The sequence below is a fragment of the Pogona vitticeps genome, chromosome 1 (genome assembly GCF_051106095.1).
Source record: "Pogona vitticeps strain Pit_001003342236 chromosome 1, PviZW2.1, whole genome shotgun sequence".
Lineage (NCBI taxonomy): Eukaryota > Metazoa > Chordata > Lepidosauria > Squamata > Agamidae > Pogona > Pogona vitticeps.
The window spans coordinates 82,321,864-82,342,655 of NC_135783.1; the positions used below are offsets into that span (position 1 = coordinate 82,321,864).

General features: G+C 39.5%; 1 protein-coding gene across 2 annotated transcripts in view; it reads left to right on the top strand.

Annotated features, from left to right (window-relative positions):
* HBS1L (HBS1 like translational GTPase) overlaps positions 1-20,792 on the top strand; it is a 61,113-nt gene that overhangs the window by 29,070 nt on the left and 11,251 nt on the right. For both annotated transcript variants that reach the window (XM_020779686.3, XM_020779677.3), the window contains exons 5-10: positions 7,511-7,619; positions 14,338-14,597; positions 14,720-14,885; positions 16,948-17,065; positions 17,405-17,551; positions 19,917-19,991. In XM_020779686.3, coding sequence (XP_020635345.3) covers positions 7,511-7,619; positions 14,338-14,597; positions 14,720-14,885; positions 16,948-17,065; positions 17,405-17,551; positions 19,917-19,991 — 875 coding nt within the window. The remainder of the gene's footprint in view (positions 1-7,510; positions 7,620-14,337; positions 14,598-14,719; positions 14,886-16,947; positions 17,066-17,404; positions 17,552-19,916; positions 19,992-20,792) is intronic.

Consider the following 20,792-nt stretch of genomic DNA (forward strand, 5'->3'; position numbering starts at 1 on the left):
AAAACTGGGATAAGTGTTGAAGTTGTTTGGGCACCTCATAGTAATAATTCATTTTTATTATCCCAGTCATAATAAAGTTATTGTTTAGAAGCAAAAACTATAATGAAGTGGAAAACTGATCTGTATTTGTATATAATAAAACAATCTGGATGGTGTGTGAGAGTAAAATTGTTCAATTACTTAGGCTAAGCATTTTGAGATCTGGGCTAGATCCTTGTGCTTCTTCAGTTCAGTGGGCATCTTTATTTATTTTTGTATTAGTTCTTTTTTCTAAAATAATTTCTAACATACAAAAAACCATAAAACAGCAAAAAAAGGAGAACATGAAAAAAAAGACAAAAACAGAAAGAAAAAAAACCAGACCACGTATACAGAAAAAGAAACTAGCTAATCCCTCTATTTAAAGTACCCCCACCCCCTTTGGAGTCAAAGATTCCAGCCTCGTTAGCCCCTCTATTCTCCTTATATCAATTTGCAGTATATAGTAATTAGTTCATACATATGTCATAAATTTTACCCTAAACTCCTGTCTTCTTCTGGGCCCAAGAATATATTAGTCCCTAGCTTTGTTTTACATAGTCTTTTGGCTGTTCCCGTAGTGCTTCTGATAGAGTGTCCAGCTCTGCCATGTCCCATAGCTTCTTTAACAGCTCTTCTATTGTCGGAACCTCTTCTGTTTTCCATTTCTGGGCCCAGAGTAATCTAGCTGCTGTGAGTATATACAGAAGACAATGCTTCAATTTGTTATCATTTACTCCTGAAATGACATTCAATAATGCCATTTCAGGTTTTATCTCTAACTTCTCTGCTGAATAATTTCTTTTGCTAGATCCCATACCTGTGTCCAATAGATTTTGACCTTTTCACATGTCCACCACATATGATAGTAAGTTCCTGCATTTTTTCTACACTTCCAACATATATTGCTGTTGCCCTCTGACATTTTTGCTAATCTTACAGGTGTATAGTGCCATCTGTAAAACATTTTGAGTATGTTTTCTCTTAGATTTGCTGGTTTCAAGATCTTATAGCTTTCTTTCCACATCTTAGTCCAATTATCAAGGTCTACATTGTACCCAAAATATTTTGCCCATTTTATCATTGTCTCTTTCACCCTCTCATCCTCTAGCTCATATTCTAGTAGATAAGTATACATTTTCTTAATTATTGCTTCATCCGTATATAACCGCAGTCTCTCCACCTGGACTTTGCCCTTGAAAAAACCCACAGTCCTGTCTTTTTTGTATCTTGATTCTAATTTTGCCATTGACCACTAGTCAACCGCTATACCCATTTTTTCAAGCTCTTATTTATCCCTTATCTTCAGCTCTTTTGTTAACAGATTTTCATATGTGGTTAACATTCCTTTCTGGTTCAGGGTTTTTAATGAGAATGCTTCTATCGGTGCTACTCACATTGGGATTTTCTCATAAGTTTGTGCTTGATGTGGGTATCTTTAAAGCATAGTGCTGAATGATGCCCATAACTCATCAAGGTGGGTAAGGTAAACTGTAGTTTCATAGCACATGTTCTGTGCATTCAAACCTGCTACGTTTGACAAAACAGAGAGGGGAACTCTAAAAGGTAAAGGTATGTGTAGTTGAGTCCCCAGGGAGTGACTGTTTCATGGTGCCCCGTGACTGCTTATCATGGTGATTTCATAACATTATAAGCAGTGGAAGCTGGAACCCTCAGAAGTGTGCCAGGTGCTTGAAAGAAGCAGCACCTAACAGAAGCATTTTTATGCCTCTCATCTTTCCTTATACAGTGGTGCCTCGCAAGACAATTTTAATTTGTTCCGTGAAAATCGTTGTCTTGTGAAAAAATCGTCTTGCGAGGTTCCCTATGCATCGGTCTCAAAAAAACCACAAAGTCTTGCGAAGCATCGGTCTAAACAAAAAGTCTTGTGAAGCATCGGTCTCCAAAAAAAAGTTTTGCGAAGCACGGTTATAGAAAAAAGCATCTTGCGAGGCACCATAGTGATTGCAAAAACCAGTCGTCTTGCGGGTTTTTCGTCCCGCGAGGCTATGGTCTAGTAGTGAGGCACCACTGTAAAAGAAGTAAAGAGTACATAGGAACTTTGAGGTGGTGGCTCCTGAGAAAGCTGGCTCCATGCACCTCTTGCCTTCTCCAAAGGCGACAAGCATGCAAAACTGGGTTTCTCAGTAGCCATGGCTTCAAGTATTTTGAAGTGATGGCTGCTTAGGAGAGTGCTCATTTTGTCCCAGCTAATGCCACTTGAGCTTTTTGAAGAGAAATTTGAGCTTTATGGAGGAAGACCCTTAACTCCTGAAAGACCAAATGGACAGTCTTGTAGACTTAATCCAACCAGCAGGCCAGAATTCCTGATTCCTACATATATAGATTTCCACAGCAGCCAGAGATATAACTCCTTCATAGCTTTTTAACTAATGTTTTTCACCTGTGTTAATAGTTTTACTGTATAATGGTTATCCAATACCAGTTTAACAGTTTAATGATTCTGCTGCATTACATCAACCACTCCATGTTATGGTGACATAAGCATAATGTTAAGTTTAATTATAACGTCACAGTAAATTGGAGTTACAGATTGTGAGGCAGAAAACTCAGCATGAACTTCCATGTTCACTGTCTACTAGCTCTATGAAGACATTTTAGTGAAAATGCAAATAGTCTGGGGGCTCATGCATTTAGGGCCATATGGCTCGCTCTAGACATCCATATGTTGAGAGATACTTTCAGCAACTGGGATATTCTGACTTTGTAGACTATCCACACAATTTGGAAATGAAAGACAGAAAGACGGACCTCATTCCTATGTGTGTCCCTAACACCTTTGGCTGTAGACTATTAATCCATCAATGAAATAATCATACTCAGGGTTCTAAATCATTCAGATACTGCTGCTGAAGTTATCCTTCAACTCTTAAGTGACTGGCAAGGATCTTTCCGTGATATGGATGGTGTAACAGCCCCTTTGTTGATTTTTCCTGCAAGTGACACTAATATAGGGATCCAGTTTCAGGCATCTTATTATTGTGACTTTTATTAAAAGCAAAGTTATAATTGACATTTTGTTTTCAAGCTAATGCTGCTTTCTTGCAGAATAGGAAAGCCCTATCTAAAAGATATCTTCATGTAATTTTATTTCTGGCCATAAGGGCTTAAATGAAGAGTGATTTCAGACACATTAATTTAGGGCAGGAATAGGAAATGCTGTGTCTCACTGGTGGGGGATGCTGTGTGTTGCAGTCCAACCTCTGATTTAGGGCAGCAACTTGGTGGGTGCTGCAGGGATTTGAACATTTATAGTTTAGTTCTGGATTTAGCACACTAGCAATTGACTGGGTAATAGCACCATCCTCTGGTATGGTAACATCAGGTTTGATTTTTTGATGTTATTTCATTTCTGGAAACATGACTAAGTTGCAGTAAAAGTACCTGGTCTGTACATGTAGTACTTTCAGTTTTACATACTCATAATGAACCAGAGGCCCAACAGAAAATCTATTAATTGTGTGGAACGTTACTTTGGACGACATAAACTTTCAGGTTAGGTTAACCGATTAGTTGAGAAATGCTGTTTGGGGTATCCCATATTTAGTGCTGACACTGCTTTTTATGTGCCTGTTTATGGTCAGTAACCTCTGCATTTCATTGCAGAATGTTTTCCTTCATTGTCAATGAAACACACACCAAGTCATTTCTCAAAATACGTTGAATAGGAAGACACCACAAGCAGAGTTGTGGTGGTTGCAGAATGTGAGAATCAAATGAACAGAGACTTTGTATGGAAACAGCAAACAAAACTATACAGCATATAAGTAATTGGCAAACTGTTGTTCTCGAAAACAAAAATGAATTAATAAAATTGAGGTAACATTTCTCATGAAATGACATTGAATTGTACACTTTATGCTACCTTTTCATAGCAGATTTTTTTCAATAACCATTGACAGTTGGCCATGCTGTTTGGGGATGATAGGAGTTGTCATCTGACACTGCAGGAAGACACCAAGTTGGGGACGTTATGTTACATTACTTGAACACTTTGAACTACTACAGTTAAATTTTACACCTGTTTCAACCTGTTCCCCTTTGGAGCTTTATTTGCTCTCGTCTGTTCTTTTGTGTGCTCCTTGCTTGCTTTTCCATCTATATTCTTGTTATGTGTCGGAGAAGGAAGTGGGGGACAGGTTTTGATTTTCATCTCATTGCACAATTTTTATTTTAGTGTATTACATTTTCCACAAAATCTTCAGTGATGACTCAAATGCTGCAGTACAGTGAAGATTCAAGAGAAGAAAAATCTCATGAGCCAGGCAGAAGGCAAAAATATAGGTTATATATAGGTTATATATAGGTTAAATATAGGTTATAGGAGGCAACAATGCCTGATTTTGTGTTACTCTGTTTGCATTGCCTTTCTTTTTTAGTAACCAGGGCAGCACTATGCTTCCATCAGTTGCATAGGACAAATGAATTTCATGTGTGTCAAATTGGCCCTTAACTGTTTAAATAGCTCTTCCAGATGATATTGAAGTACTATATGTAATTAGTTCATTTTTCATAAGCACTGTGCCTTCTGCTTCCAGTTAAAAAATTTTACTGGGAAAATATGCATTTAAGAGAATGATTTCAGAGGGCAGTGCATTTGCACACTTCTAAAATAATTGCATTTTACTTGGATGGGTTGTGGATTCCACAGAAGAGAGGACTAGTCCTCTCATCTTTGTGTTACTTCAGGAAAAACTGGAACAATTTTCTTTTTATCTATAGTCTATGAATACTGCTTTTAGCTGAGTTGTATTTGATTTTCAAACCTTGAAAACAGACTTTTAAATTGCCACAAGCCATTTTTTCCTATACAAGAGGTCTTGAATGCTCACTTACGTGATAAGCATGTTCAGTGGCCCAGATGGCTCTTGGTTAATGTGGCTGTTGCGAGACTGAAAACTGCTATCGGTTTGAAACTGTTACTGGCTGCTACTCTACAAAACATATGCACATGTTGATGCCTCCTTGGGGACCCAGAACAGCTCATTTTGACAAGAAATTACAGTGTATGACCAATCTCTTAAGCTTTAAAAAGCAGCAGCAATAGTTGAAAGCAACAGGGCTTGCTTGGAAATTCCCTTAAGTAACTCCTATTTAGGAAATAACCTTTTTCTAAATAACTCTTTGTTCGTACGTGGGGAATCATTCTAAAACAGCGTGCAAAAGCTAAACGTCTCTGAGTGGCTTGTGTGAGTCCATGTCTCATCATAAAGTGTAAAAATCTAGAGGAGAATATAGAAGGCAGCATAATTGCACAGGATAAGAGGTGCATTCCTGTATCTTATGCACTATACTCATTAATATATTATTACAGTGGTGCCTCGCTTAACGATTTTAATTGGTTCCAAAAAAAACATCGCTATGTGAAAACATTGTTAAGCGAAACACCATTTCCCATAGAGATGCATTGAAAACCGGATAATCCGTTCCAATTGGAATGGATTACCATCCTTAAGCGAAAATCCCCATAGGAAAAAACGTTAAGCGAAACCCATTGAAATGCATTGAAGCCTATTTCAATGGGGGGAAAAAATTCACAAAAAATTCAAAAAGACTCAGAACAAAGCCAAATTAAGTTAACGAAGGTTTTATTAAGTGCACTAACGATTCCAAGCATTTTAAACATTTTTTAAACATTTTAGAATATTTTAAAAATAGCAAAAACGGGGCTGTAAAAAAAACGTTAAGCAAAACAAGGCGACCTAAAACTGTCATCGTTAAGTGAAGCATGGTCCCGAAATCGTTAAGCGAAAATCGCCCATAGGGAAAATCGTTAAGTGAAGCACAAGATTGCTCTGAAAAAGCCATCGTTAAGTGAATTTTTCGTTGTACGAAGCAATCGTTAAGCGAGGCACCACTGTACATCTTATTGTGTTGAAACATACCGTTGGTGTAGTCTACACGCCAGATTAAGTAGGTAAACCAAGAAATACAAATGGAATGTACAGAAGATAAAATACTGTCAAAGCTGTTGTGGCCTGGGTCAACTAAAGAAAATTTGGACCAAAGAGATTCGCATCCTGTAATTGGAATAAGTTATGCAAATAGATTAAATATACTATTGTGTTTCATACTGTTTCCAAAAGTTGAAATATTCCAGACTTTTTCTAAAAATTAAAAGAATATAATGTTTAGGATAGCACAAAAGTTGGAGATTGTTTGTAGCGTGAAATTTAGGAGATAAAGGCAAGCTAGGAACTAAAGTTTCATCCCATCCGTTGGAAAGTTCTTCTTTCTTCCCTCTCTCTGTTTGCCTTGAGAGAGTTTGCCAGCAGGTTTCCCATGTAACCAAGGGGCTCTCTAGTTCTTCTGGCTAGCATGATCTGAGTGGTTGCAAAAGCACCTGCAGAAATTCACAAATCTAGAAGCCTGCAGATGTCTGGAAATAAGTAGCATACTTATTTTTCAGCATTATGGGGAAAAGTAAAAATGTATCCAGTAAGACAGCTGTAGGAGTGCATGAGCTTTGCATTCTAACTCTGGATAATATGAATGAGTAGGAAGATACTCTGTGAAAGCAGAGCAGCTTCAATAACTCAATAGTCAAAATCAAATCATAGAATCATAGAATAGTGAAGTTTGAAGGAGCCTATAAGACCAACGCCCTTCTTGATCAGGAATATAAATCAAAGAATATCTATTCGCAAAGGCTTTCACGGCTGGGATCTAATGGTTGTTGTGGGCTTTTCGGGCTCTTTGGCTGTGTTCTGAAGGTTGTTCTTCCTGACGTTTCGCCAGTCTCTGTGGCCAGCATCTTCAGAGTTCCTATTCCAGTCCTCTGAAGATGCCAGCCACAGAGACTGGCGAAACGTCAGGAAGAACAACCTTCAGAACACGGCCAAAGAGCCCGAAAAACCCACAACAACCAAAGGATATCTGCCAGGTGGTTGTCTAAGTTTCTCTTGAACGCCTCCAGTTGCAACTAGAGTAGGCTCATTGAATCAGTGGGAATTGGGTGAGTCAGCTGTCCCATAAATTCTGTTGATTCAGTGGACCTACTGTACTTCCAACTTTCTATGGGATTTAAGCCAATAAAAGTTGCTACTGAATGTATTTACACTACATACTTATAGCAGTCTGACATTTTAACTGCTGTGGCTCCATCCTATGCAATCTTGAGATTTGTAGTTTGGAGAGGGATTAAAAATCCTTGGTAGATGATTACAGTACTAGAGTTCTGGTAACAATACAAGCATTCTAGTTAAAAATTAGAGGCATGTCTGTTTTGATATTCTGGGAAAATTAAAATACCTGCTAGACTCTGAGATTTCAATGCTGTATCCTCATTGTTGCAGATATAGCTTCTGTTCCAAATGTTGATAGTTGTAGAAGGCACTCTTTTAGGAACTAGAACTAGTACGTGTTTTCTTTAGAGTTGAAGTTATTATCTGTTGTCCATGATTGCATCTGACTATGCTGAATGCTTGCTTGATTGTTGTGGTGGTATAAGTAATATTTTTCTTTTCACCAGGAAAAGTCAGAGATTTCCAGACAACTAGAATTGAATCTGATATTGTGCCAAAAGTTACCAAAATGACTGTATCTGGAAAGAAACAAGCTACTGGTTTTGAAGTTCCATGGTAAGACCTTAATCCTCTCAAAGTTCACTTGCATATTCTTCCTTCAGATGATGCACCTGTAGCAAGATTTTCCTTCCGGTCCATTTTTACAAAGATTGTGTTTTAAATATGCCACAGAACTAAGCAGCTATTTCTTGTTTGACTCATAATTATTTTCAGAAGAAGACACCTTTCATGTGTGAATTTTAAAAATCCTTTCACTCTGAGTAGCATGGACAGAACAGCTGGCAGTATCACACAGATTATTGTATTTCCTGGAGTTTACTTACAAATGTAACTGCAAATTTGTAGCTAGACAGAGTTACTTTTTTGGACAACAGCTTCCAGAATTCCTTGGACAGTGTTCAAAACCTGTTCCTGATGTACTGAATTCTCTATATGTTTAGCAGTGTTATAGACCGAGTTTATTATAAGGTGATCTGACTATAGAGTCATTGTAGAACACATGCACACCCTTAGACCTTGGAGCGCAGTGGTGGATGCCCTGCCCTGCCCACCTGGAAAATAATTTACTTTAAAGGGGCATTTATATTGAAAAAGCCCCCTCACACCCTCAGGTGGCCAATTTTTTAAAAAATATTGGATTATATTTTGGATGACGAGCTGTGAAGAGGGTAATGTTTTGAGGAGGGCCAACATTTGGCAGAATGTCTCCCCCCCCCATGTCCCAGGGGATGTTTTGAGCAAAAATGTTTTGTAAAAATATTGGGGGGTGGGGGAGATGCCCTCAGAAGTGCAGTTTGCCCATTCCTGCTTTACAGTGATCTAACTGTAGCCATGTTATAGTGTCAGGGCTTGTCCACTCTTCACTTGGATTGTATTGCAACAAAATAGCACATAGCATAGGACCTACAGTGGTGCCTCGCACAGCGAGGTTAATCCGTTCCGGATTAACCCTCGCTGTGTGAAACATCGCTGAATGGAAAGTAAAAAGCGTTTAATGCGTTCCAATTCGGCCGAATACTCACCGTTGTGCGATGTTCCTGGATGGCTGGCAGCCATTTTTGCGCCCTCCCCTCGCTGAACGAGGGCGCGAAAACGCTGCGCGCGGCCATTTTGGGGGGTGCGGTGGCCATTTTGGACCCGCCGAACAGCTGATGGGTGGGGCGCAAAGCGAAGGTCGGTACGAGAACCGCTTACTGACCTTCGCTCTGTGATTTTCCCCCTATCTAGGTGCCGTTTTGCAATCGCATTTGCGATCGCAAAAACGGCATCGTTGCGCGGATTCGTCGCTCTACGGAGCGACCATTGCGCGAGGCACCACTGTATAAAGTTTTAGCTTAATATACTGTAATTGGAAACTTAATGCTCAAACTAATATGCCTCATGATGGCTTGGTGGTGCCATTTCCCCTTTAGGGCTAGTTAGAAATGGGAAGATTATTTTGAAATGGAAGTGGGACATTTCCCCCTGAGTCTCTCCCTTTCCTGCCATATTTAACATTTTGCCATAAGTCTCTGTTTCAAGAAATGAAGGAGGAATGGAAAGAGAGACAGCTGTCTTGTTGAAGACCAGTTAGATGTAGGTAGACCTTTTGCTCAGAGGCCACTAGTTGCTAGCTCCTACAGTAAGGAGCTAACAAACCTTGATATATCACATTTCAGAAAGAATAAGATGTCTGTAAGCAAGTCCTTCATCTTTGTTGTATTTTCACATTTCCAACACAAGCAGAAATATAACCATGGTAATGTAAGTTAAAGAACAAAGAAAATACAATTGTTACTGATATTCCAGTTGATAAGCTATTTAAAGTTGTAATTCGGTCAGATTGCTTGTCTTTGTTGCAGTGTATGTTTTTTATTTTGTTCAGGATGTTCTACATATTTTGGTATGTGGAAATGTTGAATAGTTGCTGGAAAATCAGCCTCTTACCTTGATAGTTGGTTGAGATTTGGTGGGGAAAAAACTGACAGAGTTTACAATCTATTTTGCTATATATTTTCCCTTACACACTTCCTTCTTGGGGTCTTCAAAAGTTGCATGTATTTTTTTAGAAAAAGATAAAATTCGAGTTTTATGAATATATGAATAGACAGGATTATGGAAAATTGTTAGATTTAAAGATAGCAGAGTAGCTCTGATTGTTTGCCAATATTATGGTAATCTTCCCATAAATGTATGTAACTTTCTGTACAATTTAGGCTGGATAACATTTTAAAAGTACAAATGGAAGACTGAGTCTCAAGGTGTATAAAAATGGTACCAATTCAAATTTTATTTTTATCTAAAAAGCTCAGGCTTGACACGTTTCAGTGATGGCCTTTTTAAGTAGCTAAACAAAAATTAAATAAAAATTATATTAATTTAGAAACAGCTGGCTCGGGGCAGTTACAGCTTTTTTTCTTGTCTATGTAGTTAACAATATAAAATATTGATAAATATGCATACAACGAGATACATAAACTCTAGTACAGCTTAATGACAGCACATAAGACACACACCAAGCTTTAGAACTTTTGCTTCTCATTTGGTTTATACCAGCTCCAACATTAATCCAAATCGCAAATGCAAAAGGAATAGTATTTATTTATTTTCAGTGAGCAGATGAGTCAAGGACAGTGAGATAATCAGCAAGGCGGTGGGGGCTGTGCTATAGTAAGGGCAAGAAATCTATTGCTTCATTTAGCCCTATAGGGGCTAGTGTTCAACCTCAATATCCAGTCAATCTCCCTCCTCAGTAAGGACCTTTCATGCTTAACAGGAACCATATGCACAACCCAGAATATTAAATATCTTGTTGTCTTATTGTATGGTTGAATTCTGTGAGGTGGTTGACTAGGGGACTACCCAGTCTACTATTTATTCAATTACTCACATGTTCTCCTATCCTTGTCTTAAGAGGTCTAGAGATCTTCCCTATATACAATTTGTTTTAAGGACAACTTATGGCATAGATCACTCCCTTAGTATTGGAGTTGGTGAATATCTTCAGGATGTATATCTTGCCATTCTGTTCATCTTTAAATTCTATCATATGATATGTATTTCTACAATAGGCACAATGTCCACAGGGACAGTGTCCTGTGAAAGGGGAAGAACCAGGTAGAATCCTTGGGATTTGTGATGGTATTCTGTCTTTAAATTCATTCTTTACTAACATATCCCTTAGGTTTCTTGTTCTTTTGAATGATAACTGTACTCCCTCTTGAAACCATTCTATACTTTGTAAGATCTGTCAGTGCCTCTTTATGCATTTCTGTACGTAGTTTGTTAGTGACATGATCATTTGTCAGAACACAGTTAACATGATTTTTGGGTTGTTTTGTTTTGTTTTTCTTTAGAAGATCACTGTGTCTGGTATTATTGACTTTAGCAAAACTACTATCTATGACCTCATGTGGGTAGCCTCTGTCTCTTAACTGATTTCTCAATATTAGAGATTACTGATCAGAATCCTTCCTCTTAGTGCAGTTCCTTTTCATTCTTAAAAATTGACCATATGGGAGATTTTGATGTAGAGATCTAGGATGAGAGCTATCAAACCTCAAATAGGTGTTAGAATCTGTTGGTTTTCTGTGTACCTTTGTGAGCAACTTTTCTGATTCTTTCTTGATAGTGAGGTCTAAAAAAAAATCTCGTCATATTTATAATTAGTGTCAATGTTGCTATCCAGGTTATTGAACCATCCAAAGAATTGTATTCTTGAAGGATTTCAGGGCCGGGATCCAATGATTGTTGTAGTTTTTTAGGTCTGTCTGGCCGTGTTCTTGAGGCTTTTCTTCCTAATGTTTCACCAGTCTCTGTGGCCAGCATCTTCAGAGGACAGGAGTCAGAACTCTGTCTGTGCTCTGGTGCAGTTTGTGGGATAGTTGAGTATTTATAGCTGTGGCATCAGCTTTTTGTCCTTTTCAGGAGATTGTGTGATTATTGTGATCAGGTTGTTTTTTGTTGTGGGTGTATTGTTGTGATAAGGGGGAGATATGATCTGTCACTGTGACTGATGGGTGTCGTTAGCTGGTCTTTTGTTTTCAGTGATCGCTGGTCCTTGTGGCTGGGTAGAGTTATAATAAGAACATCCAAAGAATTGTTCCAATAAACTCCCTCTCCAAATCATGAAGACATCATCTGTGTATCTGAACTATTTGATTAAATTATTTTCAAAAAGGTGGTTTCCAGAATGCATCTTATCTTCTGGGGCCATGGCACATCCCATGGCTGCTCCTTTTATTTGGCAATAAAACTTGTTATTAAATTTAAAACAGCTCCTTTTCAAGGCTGTCTCAACTAGTGAATGCAGGAAAAAGGTTGGTAAATGTCTCTCCACTCTCTTGTCTAAATAAAATTCTTAATATTCTTGAGGCTTCTTCCTGAGGTATGTTGGGGTATAATGATCTTACATCCAGAGTAACTAATATATTCTTTTCTTGTATTATGACTGCCTCTAATGTATTAACCATATCTCTAGAGTTCTGAATCTGCAATGATATTTCTGGTTTCAAAAAATGATCAATAAATTTGGATAGGGGTTCAAGACTGACTTGTATCCTGAGACTATGGGTCTTCCTGCCAATGGATTATTTGCTTTATGAATCTTGGGTAAGGTATAGAAAACCGGTATTCCGGGGATATTGTTAAGCAGAAATTTACCGTATTTTTCGCACCATAAGACGCACTTTCCCCCCATAAAACAGGGGGGTGGAAAGTCTGTGCGTCTTATGGAGCAAAGAAAACAGATTATATTTACCTGCTTTCTTCTCCTAAAAAATTTGGTGCATCTTATGGAAAGGTGCGTCTTATGGAGCGAAAAATACGGTATATTCAGTATTACTGATACAACCCAGACTTAAACCCTTTAATGATTTCATTAGTGGGGTCATATGCACATGGTTCTGACAGTTGTCTAAGAATTTCCTGCTTATAGTCACTGGTATTTTATATAACTGTGGCACTACCATTGTCCGCTATTTTTATAATTACAGATGGATCAGAGGAAAGAGATATGAGGGCACACTTTTCTCCCTCTGCTTTGTTGGATAACATTTTAAAGCAGACAAATGCCAGTGACTGAATTTTAATAAAATAATCTCAGAACCACAGAGCTGGAAGGGACCCTCTGGATCATCAAGTCTAGCCCTTGTCAAGGAGGCATAGTGGAGGAATTGAATTCGCAACCTTTGGCCCCGCAGCCAAATGCCTAAACCACTGAGCTCTCCAGCAGTTATTTTGGGTCAGTGGCGGTAGAAGTAATAGACACCTAGTTGTGTTCCAACATCTCCCCCCCCCCATTTGTGGTTTTAGAACATTTTTTCTGATTGGATGATTGTTATAATGACAGATATATTTTCAGGAAGTCTTTCTTCCTTTCTCATCGTAATGCAACTTTATCTGTTCTGTATGAAAATTGAGCCCTACAGATCAAACTGTAATAAACTACAGTTTACATGGTTGTATAATGAATTTGCAGAAGATACCAGAAACTATTTTTGTTATTATATAATATATGCCATCAGATGAAGCAGTGGTGACATCTAGAGACTTTTTTTTTGTTAGCCAGACAATGTGAATGACCACAAATTGAATGCTAAAGATGAATCTGTGTGCAGAACTGAACTGGGGAGTGTTTCAGTTTTGGTCAGCATTGGTCTCTCTAAATCTTGGGCCTAGTGTGCTTATCAGCATTCCAAGCAGAGTTGGAACACAAAAATGTTGGAGTGTGCCAGTGTTCGACAGGGATGGTATGTAACATTGTTCTCACTATACAGAGTACTTTTCATTTTGTGCTTATTCCCTTATTTGATGCTGTAGAACAGGGGTGAGTTGAAGATTGAATGTGGTTCACTCCTCTTAACCATATTTTTCATAAACCATCCTTGTCTGTTCATTGCTGGCATTCTTGCAAAGAACATTGTACTAGCTGAACTTTGGCTACACAGCTAGGCCTTTAACTTTTTGTGCAAATTACAGAAGAACTGATAAGAAGTACCACTCCATATCTTGCATGGAGATGAGGAATACTGGGAAGCTTGAAAGTTGCTCACCACAGAATCTCGTCTAGTCAAGGCAGCTTAAAGCAGCAAAAATGAAAAATTTAGGAAGTATTTTTGCAACCCTATTTAAACATTTATATAGTGGTGCCCCACATAGCGACGTTACTCCGTTCCAGGATTAACGTCGCTATCCGGATTCGTCGCTGTGCAGGGGAAAAACCCCATAGGAATGCATTAAACTCTGTGGGGGAAAAACTCACCGGTAAGCGAAGATTCCCCCATCCGGCCGCCATTTTTGCTGCCCGGCAAGCGAGGGCAGGGCGCAAAAACGCTGCGGACAGCCATTTTGCTGATCCAGCTGCCATTTTGGAACTGCCGATCAGCCTATCTAAACATCGCAATGTGATCGCATTAGCATCACAAAAAATGCATCGCTATGCGGATTCGTTGTTAAACGGTGCGCTCATTATGCGAGGCACCACTGTATATTATAATGTGAGCATTTAAGTAAGTGCATACAGATGATCGGCAGATGATCATTTAGCATGGTATGAAGTTAACCATTGGAAGGTTTTCTGAATGGTTCTGCATAGAGGTGAGGTGAATCTTGATTCAGGTTTGGATCTCATCCAGGTGGTTATGTGCATGCTGTGGTGAGCAACTATCTGTGGCCATCCTGTCACTTGATGCCTTTTACTCTGAAGTTTTAAGGAATGTATAATATTGATTTTCTTTTGTTCAATAATACCTGGAACGTCTGTTCTCTTGAACACTATCTCTGCTTTTTTTAGTGTGACAGTAGAAGAGAATGGTCACAGCACTTTAATATCACAAAAAGGCCTGTCAGCTGGCGATGCTGATGCCAGTTTGGGAGCAGCTGAGATTCTACCTAAACCAACTCTTCCGTCCCAGACCGTCCAAGCATCAGAAGAATCAACACTTGCACCAACTCCGGTAAAAAGGTCTGGAAAAGCAAAACAACAAATAGATGTGAAAGCTGAACTGGAGAAGAGGCAGGGAGGAAAACATCTGCTTAACCTTGTAGTAATAGGTAATATTCTGTAAAAATGAGATTAATACATGCAAATAGTTCCTTTCATTCCCCTCAGGTGTTGTATGGCTTCTAACATCTTTGCATCAGTGATAATAATATAGAGGTTTTTTTATTCTTAGGACATGTTGATGCAGGGAAAAGTACTCTAATGGGTCATTTGCTGTATCTCCTGGGACATGTGAACAAGCGAACTATGCACAAGTATGAACAAGAATCCAAGAAAGCTGGGAAAGCATCCTTTGCTTACGCATGGGTCTTAGATGAAACAGGAGAAGAAAGAGAGAGGTAAACAGTATGTTTTGGTTTGAGTTATTATTATCAGCAATAGTGACAGAAGTAATAGCAATATATTTTTGAAGTATTAAGTAAATTAAGTAGTAAAGCATGAACAAATGTGATCATATTTTTAACTGATAGTTATAGTCAATGCTATGATTTTCACAACTGTTAAACCCCTTATTGTGAAAGCAGGTGTTCATGTGTAGGACAGTGGTTTTGCAAATTCACTGTGTACAGATAATATTTTCTCTCTTGAATAGCCTGTTAAGGAACTTATGGGTGCTTTAAACACAGTTTGACAAATATTGATTTTGTAATTGTGAATTGCTTTTGGGATGTATGTATCCTTCCTTGTAGCAGAATTATATAACTAGTTTTATGTGGTGAGTCAGCCTAGAGATGGTTTTCCTTTCGGTGTGGAAGGTTTTGGGTGTGCTCTGACATGTACAGATGGCAGTTCAGTAAATTTTTATTCATCATTCTTGGTGTGATTCTCACAATTTCTTTCTTTCTTTCCTTCTTTCTTTCCTTCTTTCTTTCCTTCTTTCCTTCTTTCTTTCTTTCTTTCTTTCTTTCTTTCTTTCTTTCTTTCTTTCTTTCTTTCTTTCTTTCTTTCTTTCTTTCTTTCTTTCCTTCCCTCCCTCCCTCCCTCCCTCCCTCCCTCCCTCCTTCCTTCCTTCCTTCCTTCCTTCCTTCCTTCCTTCCTTCCTTCCTTCCTTCCTTCCTTCCTTCCTTTCTTTCTTTCTTTCTTTCTTTCTTTCTTTCTTTCTTTCTTTCTTTCTTTCTTTCTTTCTTTCTTTCTTTCTTTCTTTCTTTCTTTCTTTCTTTCTTTCTTTCTGGCAGGCATTTGTAAACCACCCAGTTATGTATACATAACACTCCAAATAACAGCAAACCCAAATCCATATCTTTAACAAACCAAATTTAACCTAGTCCCAATACAATCCCAAATATAAACAAATAACATACCGTATTTGCATGCATACAAGGCGACTGGGCGTATTAGACGACCTCCCAACATTTCCACTCAAAATATAGAATTCATGGCCGCGACAAGGAGGGCGAGAAGGAAAGGAAAGGGAAGCGAGTGGGCAGGCGGGCAGCGGAGGAGGAGGAGGGGAAGGAGAAGCAGCTCTCCGGTGGCGCACAGGCGAGCTGGCTCAGCTGCAAGGGCAAGAAGGAAAGGGAAGTGGGCGGCGGAGGAGGAGGAGGGGAAGGAGAAGCAGCTCTCCGGTGGCGCACAGGTGAGCTGGCTCAGCTGCAAGGGCAAGAAGGAAAGGGAAGTGGGCGGCGGAGGAGGAGGAGGGGAAGGAGAAGCAGCTCTCCAGTGGCGAGCGGGCGAGCTGGCTCAGCGGCGCGGGGCAGTGGGCTCTGGCCGCTCAGGCATGGCCAGCTCTGCTTCCCTCCCTCCATCCGGACCGCCCGCCTGCCTGCCTGCCTTCCTCTCCGGCCGGTGTAGCCCCGCATCACTCATTCAGCGGCAGCGGCAGCAGCTCCTTCCTGGCCCAAATGAAGTGTACCCGGCGTACAAGACAACCCCTCCCCCATTTGGAGGCATGTTTTTGGGGCCAAAAAAGTCATCTTGTACGCCGGCAAATACGGTAGATGTTTGATGGCTAAGCCATGCTCCAAATAAAGTGGGAAGGGAAATATCTCTATAGGCCTCCTCAAAGAGATTGAAGGAATTTCTTAAAGGCTGTGAGGGAGGGGGCCTGATGGATCTCTATGAGAAAGTTGTTCCAAAGCTGTGGGGCCACTACCTGGAAGGCCTGGTTCCTCGTGGATGCCTTCTTTGCCTCCCTTGAAGTGATCACCTATAGGAGACTGCCATGGATGGATTGGGAAGTGTGGGGCAGATATTCTTTGGGGCAGGTACTGTGACAGATAACAGGGTCCCAAACACTGTTTGGATGCTGTCCTTCCATTTGGATAAAGCATTTTGTCCGGATTATTTCTATCTAAAGGTATGTGGATGATTTTTAGCTTTAGCTTATCCAGAGTTAATATATGTAGCAAACTATGGGAATGAGTGTAAGTAGAACATTTAACACCTGTGCTTTATTTGTAGGGGAGTAACAATGGATGTAGGTATGACCAAATTTGAGACAAAAACAAAAATTATCACATTGATGGATGCTCCTGGCCATAAAGACTTCATTCCAAATATGATCACAGGAGCTGCGCAGGTAAAAAAAATGCCAATAGAATCTGTTTGAAATGAAGTGATCATCTATTGAATTGATTTTTACAGTGCTTTAGCATTCTCCTTTTAGTTTAACTTTTTGTTGAAATGATTAAATTGAATAAAATATTCTTCTGACATTTCTGTTGTTGGGGGAGGGCATTGTGAACTTTTATAATTTTTTGCTCTCTCAACATGATGGATGTAACTGTGCTGTTGGAACACAAATGTTTTTCACAAAATAAGAAAGGAACTGGCATTCTAGAACAAATGGCTAGGCATTGTATTACTTGTGGTTGACAAAATCATTGAATACACTTTAACAACCATTGTCCTTCCATAGGCTGATGTGGCGATATTAGTGGTTGATGCCAGCAGAGGGGAGTTTGAAGCAGGATTTGAAACAGGTGGACAGACACGAGAACATGGCCTGTTGGTTCGATCTCTAGGAGTAACACAGCTGGCAGTTGCTGTCAATAAAATGGATCAGGTATCCCCCCAATTTTCTTAACTTTTACTCTCTTTCTCTCTCTCGTAAATACACAGGGGCAGAACATGCACACAGAGTTTGTGGATACTACAAACTGGGATTGGATTTCCAGGTGTAGCATCTTGGTCTGAAAAGATATTCCAAAAGTATGGAGAGTCAGTTTTTCTTTCCTAGAAATTAAATCCTTGTAATTTTACAGGAACCCTTAATGTGTGATTCTGTGTTATTGTTAACAACGTGCTCTGTAGATATAAAACCCATCCATGTATTCCTAGAACTCAATAAATCTTTGTCTTGTTCCTACAGAATATATAAAGTGCTTCAATTTTCGATATGCACTTCCATTTTGTTAAGCTCCACTGCTGCAACATATTTAGGAACATTTACAGTGGTGCCTCGCTTAACAACGATAATCCATTCCAGGAAAATCACCGTTAAGCGAAAACATCATAAAGCGAAAATAAAAACCCAACTGAAGTGCATTGAAACCCGTTCAATGTGTTCCAGTGGGGTGAAAACTCACAGTCCAGCGAAGATCCTCCATACAGCAGCCATTTTCGCTGCCTGTATAGCGAGTAATCCGTCCCTAAACACAGTGGGGAGCCATTTTAATCACCCGGCGGCCATTTTGAAATCGCCAATCAGCTGTTTGAAAAACATCATTTTGTGAAGAATCAGTTCCCGAAGCAGGGAACCGATCATCACAAAGCGAAATTCCCCCATTCAGACCATCGTTTTGCGATCGCAATTGTGATCACAAAAAGATCGTCATTAAGCGGTTTCGTCATAATGCGGGGCAGTCGTAAAGTGAGGCACCATTGTATGTTCCCTGTCAGTTTCATTGAGATAGAGCATCCACCATGAAGGTGTCAATGCATACTCTGCATTGCACAGTACAGTACATATAATATCTGATCCTGTGCATGTTTGATACCAAGTGTGGTGTAACTGATAGAGGGATGTACTAGGACTCAGGAAACCTGGGTTTGAATCCCTGCTTAGCCATCGAAGCTCACTGGGGGTGAAAAACTGGTAAAGCCATTCCTCAAATATCTCATTTGTCTTGAATTAGGGTAGCTGTAAATGAGTTCCAACTTGATTGCACATAACAGATGCATGTTCACTTGTCCTCAAATGTATTTAGATAGTGCCTTGCAAGGGTGGAAAGTACTTTCACTGACTCAGTGTGACCCTCCCTCTGAGCTCCACAGGTTTTCCCACTCTGCTGGATCCTTCTGCGTCACATTACATGCTGTCCCAAGGGTCCCAGAATCTTTATGAGTGGTGTTTGGGGGATATAAGGGCCCACAGCAGGAGGAGAGAGGTGAAATCCAACCTTTTGTGGGTCACTGGCTAGTAAAAGCATATAGGGACTTGTATACATGCCTTAACCTTGTAATTTATTTGTAACATGTATTTATTTATTTGTTGCTTGCAACTATCCTATGAGGTAGGTTGCAATAAGAACAAGAGCTTGCTTCTTCAGCGTCTCATTTAAACTTGGGTTTGCTGCAGTCACAGCAGCAGTCGTCATCTTCTTTGTAATTTTTATTCATTTTCAATAGGGATAGGATTTGGAGTACGGGTGGGGGAATTTGGTGCAGGTGGAGAAAAGGTAAAAATCTAGAGAGCAAAAGAGTATTTTTTTTACATCCACTTATACTATGTTTCCCCAAAAATAAGACAAGATCTTATATTAATTTTTGCTCCAAAAACATATTAGGGCTTATTTTCAGGGGATGTTTTATTTTTATTTTTTCATGTACAACAATCTACATTTATTCAATTGCTGTCATGTCATCTTCTGGTTGCTGCACAATGGTGGAGGGTGGAGTTTCACTTAACTGGGGCTTATTTCTGAAGTAGGGCTTATATTAAGAGCATCCTGAAAAATCATACTAGGGCTTATTTTCAGGTTAGGTCTTATTTTGGGGGAAATATGTTACAATTATGTTTAAAAGGGAGATCACAAAAAACTACATTCCCTGGTTGGACCTTCACCACAGCAGCAGTCTTCTAACCACTACAGCATTATTTCAAAAATCTTTGCCTTAAAACTTACCATCTTACATTTTAAAACTGAGTTATTTTATTCCCCAAAAAGTAATCATATACTGTATGGTTTCTGAGTAAAACACAGGTTGGGTTATTGTTTTTCAAATGTTTCTTTTTACTTTTTTGCCAGTTGATAAATGTATCTGAGGGAAATAGTTGCTATTTCTAGTAAAGGGTTTACTTGATTCAGCTAACTCTTGATGCTTTGTGAGCAAGTTTTCATTTGCAATGAGGATTATTTCCAAATGCCCTCTTAATTTCCTAATAATATTTTTTTTGTTTCGCGCTCTCTCTCTCTCTTTTATTATAGGTCAGTTGGCAACAGGAAAGATTTCAGGAGATTGTCAGTAAACTTGGCCAGTTCCTTAAGCAAGCTGGCTTTAAGGTAAACAACTTAATATAACATTCAGATGACTGAGTTAAAAAACTGACTTTGGACTGACCATCTCCATTGTTTTCCCAAATGGCCTTAAAATGATGCATATGTACTAGGTGCTTAGCCTTCCTCATCCTGGAGACTACATGTATGCTTCATTCTAAAAGTGTTGAAAATGTTCTAAACTAGGAATGCTGCTGGTGAAGACAAAAATCATTACTATAGAGGAAATATACAACTTTAGTGTTGAAAATGAAGAAAATGAAATTGTTAAAGAATTTCAGTCATCAATCTAAACTGAGACTGCAGCCAAGAAATTAGAAGACTGAGACTAGGAAGGGCAGCAATGAAGTAACTAGAAAAGCTAATCAAGCATAAGGAGGTTTCACTGAAAGCCAAGCCAAGATCATCTGTATTATTGTATTCCCAGGTGTGTGTGTGTGTGTGTGTGTGTGTGTGTGTGTGTGTGTGTGTGTGTGTGTGTGTGTGTGTGTGTGTGTGTGTGTGTGTGTGTGTGTGTGTGTGTGTGTGTGTGTGTGTGTGTGTGTGTGTGTGTGTGTGTGTGTTTAGTCGTTTAGTCGTGTCCGACTTCGTGACCCCATGGACCACAGCACGCCAGGCCCTCCTGTCTTCTACTGCCTCCCGGAGTTGTGTCAGGTTCATGTTGGTTGCTTCGCAGACACTGTCCAGCCATCTCATCCTCGGTCGTCCCCTTCTCCTCTTGCCATCACACCTTCCTAACATCAAGGTTTTTTCCAAGGACTCTTCTCGTGAGATGGCCAAAGTACTGGAGCCTCAGCTTCAGGATCT